At 47.1% G+C, this 11,756-nt stretch overlaps 1 protein-coding gene across 5 annotated transcripts in view; it reads left to right on the plus strand.

The window, feature by feature from the left end:
* nars2 (asparaginyl-tRNA synthetase 2, mitochondrial) overlaps positions 1-11,756 on the plus strand; it is a 147,119-nt gene that overhangs the window by 59,058 nt on the left and 76,305 nt on the right. For all 5 annotated transcript variants that reach the window (XM_085998905.1, XM_085998903.1, XM_085998904.1 and 2 more), the window contains one exon: positions 7,296-7,428. In XM_085998905.1, the coding sequence (XP_085855031.1) occupies positions 7,296-7,428 (133 nt within the window). The remainder of the gene's footprint in view (positions 1-7,295; positions 7,429-11,756) is intronic.

Below are 11,756 nucleotides of genomic sequence, written 5' to 3' on the forward strand. Positions count from 1 at the left end.
GCCTCAGAGACATAAGACCATGTACAGCAGGCACCTCAAAGCACTGGAGAGGTACCACCAACGCTGCCTCTGCAAGGTCCTGCAAATCCATTGGCAGGATAGGCGCACCAACGTCTGTGTTCTCACTCAAACCAACATCCCCAGCATCGAAGCTTTGACCACGCTCGATCAGCTCCGATGGACGGGTCACATCGTCCACATGCCTGATACGAGACTCCCAAAACAAGCGCTCCACTCGGAGCTCTGACACGTCAAGAGAGCCCCAGGTGGGCAGAGGAAATGCTTCAAGGACACCCTCAAAGCCTCCTTGGAAAAAGTGCAACATCCCCACTGACACCTGGGAATCCCTGGCCCAAGACCGCACAAAGTGGAGGAGAAGCATCCAGGAAGGCGCCGAACACCTCGAGTCTCTTCGCCGGGAGCAAGCGCAAGGAGCGCACGTCAACCCAAGCACCCTACCCACCCGCCCCTTCAACCACCGTCTGCCCCACCAACCACCGTCTGCCCCACCTGTGACAGAGACTGTCGGTCCCGCAGTCACCTGAGAACTTCTTTCTAATGTGGAAGCAAGTCATCCTCGGTTCTGAGGGACTGCCTGAGAGGAGAAGACGACGACCGTGACTGCAGTGTGTACCATCTACAAGATGGTCTGCAGCAACTCGCCAAGGCTTCTTCGGCAGCACCTCCCAAACCTGCGACCTCCTCCACCTAGAAGGTCAAGGGCAGCAGGTGCATGGGAACACCACCACCTCCAAGTTCCCCCTCCAAGTCACACACCATCCTGACTTAGAAGTATATCGCCGATCCTTCATCGTCGCTGGGTCAAAATCCTGGAACTCCCTACCTAATAGCATTGTGGGAGTACCTTCATCACACGGACTGCAGCGGTTCAAGAAGGTGGCTCACCACCACCTTCTCAAGGGCAATTAGGGATGGGCAATAAACATTGGCCTTGCCAGCGACGCCCACATCCCATAAACAAATAAAATTAAAAAAATTGCATCAGATCTAGCTTGCACCAGATGTCATGTTGAACAGGGATTAACATTATGATTTTGTACTCCTGTTGCATATAATCAATGAGTATTTGCAGAGTTTTGAATATTACTGAGCAAAAGGAAGAGACTGCTCATCAATAATTCTCATATCTTCTCTGCGCATATGTTTTCTTCTCTTGCTGGTGTTTAATTTGAAATACCAAGAAGATGTCGGGAGGGGAAACTGAACTGAAGATGATTGATGGTATAATTAGATTGGGCTATCTTAAGAGCGCAATGTTTCTGTGGTTCTTCCTGAATTTCAATATGGAAAACATATTCATGGGAATGTGTGGAGAAAACCATTTGGAAGAGTAATGATTACTTTTATATATGCAGGTGGGATCAAAACTGCATTCCACAATTCTATGATGCCACTCCATTGCAGTAAATTTTACTACTGAACTATTAAGTTTATTTTTTAAGGTATAAAGTACAGGTTCAATGCAAATATTTTCTTCTGACTTGTACTACCATAAAGCTGTCTTATTTAGCATACTGTACTGTTATAATAACCAAATATTGGGGCAAAAGAGAGAAGAGCTGGTGTCGGACAAAATGCAAGTGGTATTCGTTGTTGAGCTTTTTACAGTCTTGTTAACTTATGTGCTGCTTGACTATACTTGGAGGGTGCGATCATTCTGTTATTGGAGATAGCCTGCTATGCTAAGTGAACCTAATTGGCTAAAGTAAATTAAATATCCTTAATAGGTATGGTAGACTAGTGGTTGTGGTTACTGTTATGATACTGACTAGAAATTTGGAAGTCATGAGTTCAAATGTCATTATGGTAAATTGTGAAACTGAATTAAATAAATCTGGTAATACATGGGCTAGTACCAGGAAAAAATGGCCATGAAAGTTGCTGGATTGTCACAAAAATGCAACTGGTTTACTTATGTCTTTCAGGGAAGGGAGCCTGTCGCCCTGACTTGGTCTGACCTATATGTGATACCCATCCCACACGATGTGGTTGACTCTGTGTCCTCAGAGCAACCAGGGATGGGCAGTAAATGCTGCTTTGCCAATGTTGCCCACATCCCAGAAACAAATTTTAAAAATGCATTTCCCAGTAACTCTTAATTACTTGGCTCAGCATTATGAAACCTGAAAAGTAAATTTGTTTTATCTATTAAGATATCTTGATTGCTTGAGTTACTTTTGCAAATGTTCATTCGACATTTCCCCAACAAGTGAACTAGCATCCTGTCTTACATTGCCAAAGTATAGGAAGAGGAAGGATGTGTTGGTGTAAATCTTTTCCATTAATAACTTCATCTGGAAGTCTGATATTTCAAAATCTTGGATATAGATAAGGTACTACTGCCTTAACTTTAGGGAATAGTTTAGTAAATGTTTTCAGTCTTTTAAAAATTATCCTTATTCATTTCAATACACCTTGTAATTTTTCTGTAAAAGTCGAAGCATGCTATTTAAATACCTGTTACTTCAGTAACGTAGGGTTGCATGGCCATGTTTGAAAATAAATACTATTTTGCCTGTGAAGACAGTGAAATGTGGATGCCTTAAAATTTGGCCAAATTCTAATTCAAGTTACAGAAAAATGCATGATTTATTTGATTTGTTTAAAATGAAACCTGGAGCTCCCCCAATACCTAGGTAGCAGTGGATGGTACTCAGCCACATAGACTAGAAAGGTCTTTGATCCCTCGTCTGTATCCGGTTAGTTGATCATCTCCATCTTTTTCCCACGTCCCCCTCCATCTTTTTCCCCACATCCCCCTTCACTTTTTCTCCCATCCCCTTTTACCTACATCCTCCTCCAATTTTGCCTACATCCCGTCAACCTTTTCTTCCCCCATCTCCCCCCCCCCCCCCCACCTTCCATCTATTCCTCACCCCTTTCAATTCTCTCCCTCCCCTTTTCCGTGTAACTGCCAACTTCCTTTCCCTAGGCTGGAGAAGATGAATATTGATGCAACATTTTGTATACCAGATAGCAAAGGCATTTTTATTTCTAAATATGTTCGGATTTCAAAACAAGGAGAAATCACTTAACACAGACTGCTTGTTTTGTTTTTATTTACTGAAATTAAGGTAAGATTCTGGGCTGGAGTCTTGCATCTGAGTGGAGTTAAAGGAAACTGTTAATTTGATCAATTTGGTTCAATTATGAAAGACATTTTCTATTCCCATGTAGTCCAATTTTTCAACTTCAGATGTTATGAGCGCTATAACCTGGAGCAGTGTGCTTCCAACTCATCAATTCTCTTCTCTATCACTGTCGCACAGGCCATGTAGAAATGTCCCCATGGATCATAGGAACAGGAGGAGGCCATTCTGCCCCTCAAACCTGTTCTGCCATTCAATTTGATCTGTACCTCAACTCCATTTATCCACCGTTGATCCATATCCTTTACTTAACAAATATTTATTGATATCGGTCTTTAAAATTTCAATTCACCTACCATCCACAGCCTTTTGGAGGAGTGAATTTCAGATTTCACTTGCCTTTGTTGTGAAATGGACTAGCTCTAATTTTAAGATGATGCCCTCTTGTTCTAGATTCTCCCACCAGAGAAAAATATATATGGTGAAAAAACTGACGTCCCAGTACAGATCCCTGGGGAACGCAACTTGTCACATCTGCTAATCGGTGAACGAACCCTCCATTCCTACTCCCCGTCTCCTACCCTCCAACCAATTCCTGACCCATGCCACATGGTTACCTCCCATTCCATGTGCACTCATTTTTGATCTCTTGTGTAGAACCTTATCGAATGCCTTCTGAGTCCATGTAGACAACATCCATAGACACTCCCCCATCCACCATGGAGCTCCCTAGGACATTAAAATTACCCATATGTAAGAGTTACAGTATGGAATTGGTCCTGGTTGAATGTTAAGAGTTAGGAAAGCGTTTCAATTTTTGTTTCTTTTTCAAGGAAAGAGTGTTGAGTTAAAAGTTCTGTTTATATAAAAAAAAAAGTACAAACTGCTCTATTGTCTATTGCAGCAGCTAATTTGTTACTTTTAATAAACCTGTTCAATAATTTGTAGCCTAAACTGCAGTTCTGCTGCTTTCTGAAGTCTAAGCAATCACAGGAGGTCTTGGGTCATAATCAGTAAGCTAAATACAGTAACAAGGGTTCCTGATCGATCTAGAGACAATGCGACATTACGCTGCACGTAAAGTCAGGTTCTTGTTCGTAAGAAGTTCGTGCTTGCTTACAGGAGTGATTTTTTTTTTGTAGAGAGAAATATCTAGACTAAGCATAAACAATTCTGTTTTCTAGATGCTCCTATCTAATAAGTTGTATTTTCTTTACAAGTTATTATTCTGACCCTGCAGTTTCACCTGTTATAAATGTGATAGAAACTGGATAAAAGATCTGGTTCCACACTAGTGATATTAAGCAATCTGACTGCCCTCATTATATTTCTAGCACAGTGCTTTAATGACTTGGAGAATTTGCATGGCTTAACAGGGCTGATTCAAGAATATGCTTCCTGCAAGTCCCACTCCCCACTGGGAGAACTGGCTCATGAAATCACTGCTCACATTTAGTGCTGATTACTAGACAATCAACAGAAAACCAATATGACTGGCCGTTGGACCAAGGAGGTCAGTCCGATAATAGTGCATGTTTATTGTACTGTGGTGCTTTCAAACACAAGGAATACTTTATACCTTTTTGTAAGTTGAAGGAATGCCTGTTTATTTGAGATTTAATCCATATTGGGTCAGTGACATAATAGACAAATGTCTTCAACTATTATTTCCTTTTAATAGAAAATGCATTCACTTGTTTTCTCTGGCTTGTAGCTGTTCCCCTAATGGTTGTGATTTTACAAATTGTGAACTTGTCTGCTGCAAATCTGTAGCCGAACAAAACCATCTGCCACCAGGGTGCATTTTTCACTCTATTCTGTAACAACTGAACTTAATACATGTCTTGTGTAACTAACTGCTGTCTAATGCCCGCAATGTATTGGCAGTAGTTACAACTGCCTAACTACTTCAAAAAGCCAGATATCATGGCTGGTCAGTAAATATGGGAAGCACTGCAACAACTATCAAACTGACCATTGCAGCCAAAAGATGCAAGTTCCTGCTCTATAAGTGAATTGAGCAGTGCAGTGTTTTTATTTCCATAAACAAATTCAGTCTATCATGTTTATTATTCCACAGATTATGTGTATAATTTACTTCACCCAAGGAAAATCTCTGGCTCAGACATTTTCACATATGTGGCTGAACTAGGCAAACACTTCCTGCCAACTTTTATGGGGTTTTCCTTTGCTTTTATGTACATATTTTGGTGACTTTTGCATCTATTCAGGTGAAAGATGTCCTTGCTGGGGAAAGGAACCCTTCCACCTTTGACCTCAAGTGTCCTGCATCTGTCAATCCTAAGTCAGTTGTACCATGGATTAAGAGCCAAAACAGAGTCCCATTCTCTGACCTGACCAAGTGCTTAGACCCCAATATTGAAGAGCACCTGTACTGCACCAGTATAAATGTTTGCATTTTCTACACCAGCTATCCTCAAAGCTTCTCTGAGTGCAATTCTGAATTTATGTTGAATTACATGCATTTTTGTGCTGTGGCTCCATTTCTGCTGAGAACTACTTTGAAATGGTCTAAGTTCAGTTTAAATTAATTCAAATTCAAAAAGACAAATTGAAATGTCAGTCTAAGCTAGATTTGATGTACGGTCCCAGTGTTGAGAGGACACACAGTCCCTTTTCATTGGTGACAACTTAAAGTGCATTATATTCCTGCGTCAGTGAAGTGAACAGGTTGCCGCATGAAAAATATTCCATTCAAGTCACCTTCTCAACAGATTTAGTTGTAACCAGGATTATTGTTGATGAAAACAGCTTGTTAACAGATCTCCTCCTGTAACTTCTGTGGGAGAGCAGTGAAACCCCAAGAAAAAATGGTGTAAGTTGGCCATTTAAATTGTTTCTCTGGGGGTTCCAACCTCTGTGGAATTTCAAGGCCATAATGTTCGCAGACTGTCAATATTTTTGCTGATGCTTTTGCATATCATCAGTCATACAACTGCTGAGAACCTTCAAAAGCATGAACTTCCCTATTGCTATTCTCTGATTAATGAAATACATCCTGATGATTCCTTTAATTTACTGAATTAGACCATTTTAATTTGGCCTGCTAAACTATAATTTGATCTACATTGGGCAGATGGCAAGTTTGAACATCACTTTCCATAGTTAGATGGAATACTGAATTATGTCCATTTATCAATATTTTGCAATCTTTATATTAGTGCTTTGTTTGAGAAGAGATTGCTCATTTTAGACTGATCTCATCATAAACTTACTAAGATGTATATACCAAAAATTGTACATTAAAATTAAATCTGTAAATCACATGTAAGCAGAAGAGATTTCTTTGCAAAACCCTTATTTTTAAACAGCCCAAAACCTGATTTTTTTTTTTTAAACTAGAAGTTAATTAGTATAACTGCAACAGATTGACCCCAAATTTGCTTTGAAACTGACTGCAACTTCAGGATTTAGCGCAAGCGCATCCTAGCGTGGAAATGCCGAAGTTACAGGCAGTCATTCACTGCTCTGACACAGGCTATGCTGTGTTTCTCCCCCTCCCCTCCCCCCCCCCCCCCCCCCCCACTCCACACACAGCCAGCAATCAGGGAATTAGCAATAGGTGGTAACTGAGGTTTTAACAGCGTATTGACTGCTAAACAAACATAATGGCCCTGAAAAACTCATAATTTTGTGGAGTGTCAAATTCATCCATTTTAATAAAAATTACAACTTTTAAGAAACTTTAAAAAAAATTAGAAGTTTGTTCATCTTTATTTCAGCTTTGCCTTTTTCCCATGTGAGAGCCCCAATCTTTGTTTTGCTCTCTAACATTTTTAAAAAGTTTGAATAAAAGGAGCTTATTCACTTCCTGGTTCCCAGTCTCTTGAGAATTCTGCATTGTGATTTGGCTCCTTAGACAGCTTGTTGACTTCACAGCAGCTCGCGTTCGTGATTCCCTATTAACTTACACTGATCTCAACTGAACATCGGAAAAGCCGAACTTTCTCACCAAAGAGATCGCAAGATCTTTGTGGGAAGCTTACTTCAGGGCCAGCGGCGAATGCCTTTGCTTCACCACTGACTGCAAATTACGGGCCATTGTTTGAAATCCGAGAAAGTTGTCAAGGCTAAAACAAGTGTGAAAATTGTATTTTTTTTAGATTGATACACAAAGTTTAGTAATTGTGTACAGAAACAAAAATAATTTTATTGATTTATTAGGGCTTTCACTCAAGTATATACCTTTGGACCGACATTTCGAGCAGAGAATTCCCAAACCAGAAGACATTTAGCAGAGTTTTATATGGTGGAAGCAGAACTTGCCTTCACTGAAAGCTTGAAAGACATTATGGAGGTAAGGATTCAAAAGTTGCATAAACATTTATACTGTGCTACATTATCTACATTGTTCTCAATATGAGCTAAAGTGGACACGACCGGTTAATCTGCCCATAATGACTTAACCGTGTACCATCATCATCAACATAATGTATCTATATATATAAAGCGGCTCTTCTGTCTGTCTCTGTCTGTCTGTCCGCCTGGTCTCGATGCGTTTGGAAGTTACAGAGCGTACCGACGCGCGCATCGCCTCAAAAGAAAGCTTGCGATTCCGGACCGGTCATCGGCCTATTTACGTTTCGGCCGGACAAAAATCCCGCCCGCGGTATCCCAAAAACGTTCAGCGTTCCGCTCATTAGCATCTCATTAGCGACCGTGTGACGTCGAGGTCTTCCTACAGTGAGTGTCGAGTGACTCGACGATTGACCAATCCTACGCTTCGGTGACCTGACCGGTCGACCAATCGGTGCGTGTGTGGGGCGGCCTTATCCTTCTGAACCGAGGTGAGTGGCCGCCATCTTGATTTTCCACAATTTTTTCCCCCACACTTTGTGTGTTAGGGAACTAAGGTAAATATTTGAATTATGTGTTAGGGAATTAATTAACAATTTATTTCAGTTTTATATTGTGTTTTAGCAACCCCCCCTCCCTCCTCCTCACCCTCGCGCAGGGGGGGACTCGGTGCTGGTCTCCAGGCCTGCTGCAGGCAGGCCTGAAGCTCCAAAAATTTCTCTCTCTCTCTCTCTCTCCTCTTCCCCTCTCTCTCCTTCTCCTCTTCCCTCTCTCTCCTTCTCCTCTTCCTCTCTGTCTCTCTCTACTTCACCCCTCTCAGGTTTGACGGTGTCGGGGCCCGAAGTGAGCCGCACTAACGGCCGCCAGCCCGCGGGGTTTCCCTGCCTACTCCCCGCGGGCCGCCTCGCGGTGCTGGCACCTGACCGCTGCATGCGCCGCCCGCCCGCGAGAGCCCGCTCTGGCTTTGTTTTTAAACGGCAACCATGCATGCGCACGGCCGTTGCGCAGACCGCCTTGACGCCAGCACACAGCCTCGTGCGATCGCGGGGGGTGCGAGCCTCGGGGAAATCGCGGGGGGGGGGAGGGGGAGAGAGCCTCGGGAAATCGCGGGGGGGGGGAGAGCCTCGGGAAATCGCGGGGGGGGGGGGAGGGCCTCGGGGAAATTCGGGGGGGGGGGGAGCCTCGGGAAATGGCGGGGGGGAGAGAGCCTCGGGAAATGGCGGGGGGGGGGAGAGAGCCTCGGGAAATGGCGGGGGGGAGAGAGCCTCGGGAAATCGCGGGGGGGGGGGAGGGGGAGAGAGCCTCGGGAAATCGCGGGGGGGAGAGCCTCGGGAAATCGCGGGGGGGGAAGCCTCGGGAAAATCGCGGGGGGGGGGGAGGGCCTCGGGAAATCGGGAGGGGGGGGGGAGCCTCGGGAAATGGCGGGGGGGGAGAGAGCCTCGGGAAAATGGCGGGGGGGGGAGAGAGCACTCGGGAAATGGCGGGGGGGAGAGAGCCTCGGGGAAATGGCGGGGGGGAGAGAGCCTCGGGAAATGGCGGGGGGGGGGAGCCTCGGGAAATGGCGGGGGGGGAGAGAGCCTCGGGAAATGGCGGGAGGGGGAGAGAGCCTCGGGAAATGGCGGGGGGGAGAGCCTCGGGAAATGGCGGGGGGGAGAGAGCCTCGGGAAATGGCGGGGGGGAGAGAGCCTCGGGAAATGGCGGGGGGGAGAGCCTCGGGAAATGGCGGGGGGGAGAGAGCCTCGGGAAATCGCAGGGGGGGGAGAGCCTCAGGAAATCGCGGGGGGGCGGGGGGGGAGAGCCTCGGGAAATCGCGGGTGGGGAGAGCCTCGGGAAATCGCGGGGGGGGGAGGTGGGGGGGAAGCCTCGGGAAATCGCGGGAGGGGGGGGGGGGAGAGAGCCTCGGGGAAATCGCGGGGGGGGAGAGCCTCGGGAAATCGCGGGGGGGGGGAGAGCCTCGGGAAATCGCGGGGGGGAGAGAGCCTCGGGAAATCGCGGGGGGGAGAGAGCCTCGGGAAATCGCGGGGGGGAGAGAGAGAGGGGGTGGGGGGGAGGAGAGAGAGAGGGTGGGGGGGGGGGAGAGGGGGTGGGGGAGGAGGAGAGAGAGTGGAGGGGGGTGGGGAGGAGAGAGGAGGGGGGTGGGGGGGGGGGGAGAGAGAGGGGGTGGGGGAGGAGAGAGGAGAGGGGTGGGGGGGGAGGAGAGAGAGGGGGGTGGGGGAGGAGAGAGGGGGTGGGGGAGGAGAGAGAGGGGTGGGGGAGGAGAGAGAGAGGGTGGGGGGAGGAGAGAGAGGGTGGGGGTGAGCCAGACAGCCAGACAGAGTGAATACACACGCTGAAGATGGGCTGCTGAATTTTTAGTGTTTTTTAGTGTTTAAAGTGGGGGAAAAAAAAGGTTCATTTCAAGTTTAAAAAGGTTTTAAAGTTAAATTTAGTTCTAGTTAAGTTAGTTTAGTTTGTTTAGTTAAGTTTAAGTTTAGTTTAGTCTAGATTAAGTAAGGAAGGAAAAGACCACCAAAGGAAAAAAAAACAGAGGAAACTAGAAAAAAAAAGCCAAAGAAAAAAAAAGAAATAAGGGGAAAAAAAACAAACGGGGCCACAGCAGCAGCAGAAGCAAGGTGACTCGGCCGCATCGGGAACCGAGGCGCGAAGGCCGCACGGAGACGCAGCGGCAGCCGGAGCGAGGAGACTCGGGGAGGCCGCTTCGGGAAACGAGGCGAATCGGGGGAGGCCGCACGGAGACGCAGCGGCAGCCGGAACGAGGTGACTCGGGGAGCCCGAGCGGCGAACGAGACACGGCCCGATCGGCGGCCGCAGTCCAGCACCCGAGCGACGACGCAGTCCAGCACCGATCGCAGGCCCGCACCCGAGCGACGGCCGCAGTCCAGCACCCGAGCGACGACCGCAGTCCAGCACCCCGAACGGCGAACGAGGCACAACCCCGAGCGGCGGCTGGGCTAGAAAGCCCGGGAAAGGCCCGAGGAGCCAGGCCCAGAGACCTCTGAGGAGAAGGGGAGCAACCAGAAGGCTTCCAGAAGCAAACCAAGACTGTGAGTACAGGGCCCAGGGAGGGAGACTGAAGCCAGGGAAAGGCCCGAGGAGCCAGGCCGAGACAGAGGCACAGAGGCCTCTGAGGGGGAGGGGAACAGCACCGAAGGCACCGGGAAACAGCGGCTCACAGACCCAGACCTGAGAAGGGTGAACCCAGAAGCCGAGGCCCAGGGACCACGGGTCGGAGAGGGGGACCGGGAACTCTGCTCGCGAACAGGGAGAGGGAAACACCAAACCCGGGGCCCCAGAAAAGCTTATTCTAAGATCAACAATACTTTACCAAAAATGAGCGAATCAGAAGATCCACAACAGCCCCCGCTTCCAGATTCCCCCCAACACTAGCAAAAAAAGCTATAAAAGCGATCAAGCATGAGCAGATGAGAGAAAAACCAGAAACACTTTTTGCTGACTGTTACAACAATGGGACAAAAAGTAACCTCATTTTCTACTCAGATCAGCCAGTGGCTTGGATCACAGCAATAAAATCACACTATACCAATGTTAAGCTAGAAAATACCGCAAATGGGTCCATAATGAAAATTAACACACCAGGAGACAGTTCAACTACGACGGTCAACGCGTACAATACCGGGACAATATTAGTGCAAGGCAACCTCGACAAATTTGCAACGGCCTTCAGGACACTTGAAAAAAATTAACTAAGGGGGGAAGGAACAGCCCCAGAGTGGCCCGCACTCCCCCCCAACATTGACAACTTACCAGGAGAAAATCTGCCTGGTCAGGAGGTGAACGAGCCACACAGTTCAAACCAGACACTAACCCCGGGGAACCACAGCCACACGATACAACTGACAAACCCCAGCATAACTACCAGGGAGGAAGCCACACATAGTCCCCCTACCATTCCCAGCTCACCAAGAGAAGAGCAGCATAGCCAGGAAGTGAGTGAGCCCTCCAAGGGCCGACCAGCCTAGCCAGGAAGTGAGTGAGCCTACCAGGGCCGACCAGACACATACCCCGGGATCACACAGCCAGATACAACCAAAAGATAAATTTAATCAATTAGAGATAGAGATGGTTAAACTTAGAGAGGACTTCCTCAAAATGAATGACAATCAAAATCAGGAGAGGGAGAGACACAAGAGAGAGCTGAAGCTACTTGAGAACCAGGTGAATCTACTTAGGAATCAGGTGAAAGAGCTGCAGGAAAAAGAAGAGAGCCATAGAGGAGAGAAAACACCATTAGACCAGCAACCAGAGGCTAGAGATAAGACAAGACAGAGCCGGACGGAACGGCTTGCACTCCCACACCGGAACAAAAGC

The sequence above is a fragment of the Somniosus microcephalus genome, chromosome 10 (assembly GCF_052327205.1).
Source record: "Somniosus microcephalus isolate GS21.2 chromosome 10, FLI_Smic_1.0, whole genome shotgun sequence".
Taxonomy (NCBI): Eukaryota; Metazoa; Chordata; class Chondrichthyes; order Squaliformes; family Somniosidae; genus Somniosus; species Somniosus microcephalus.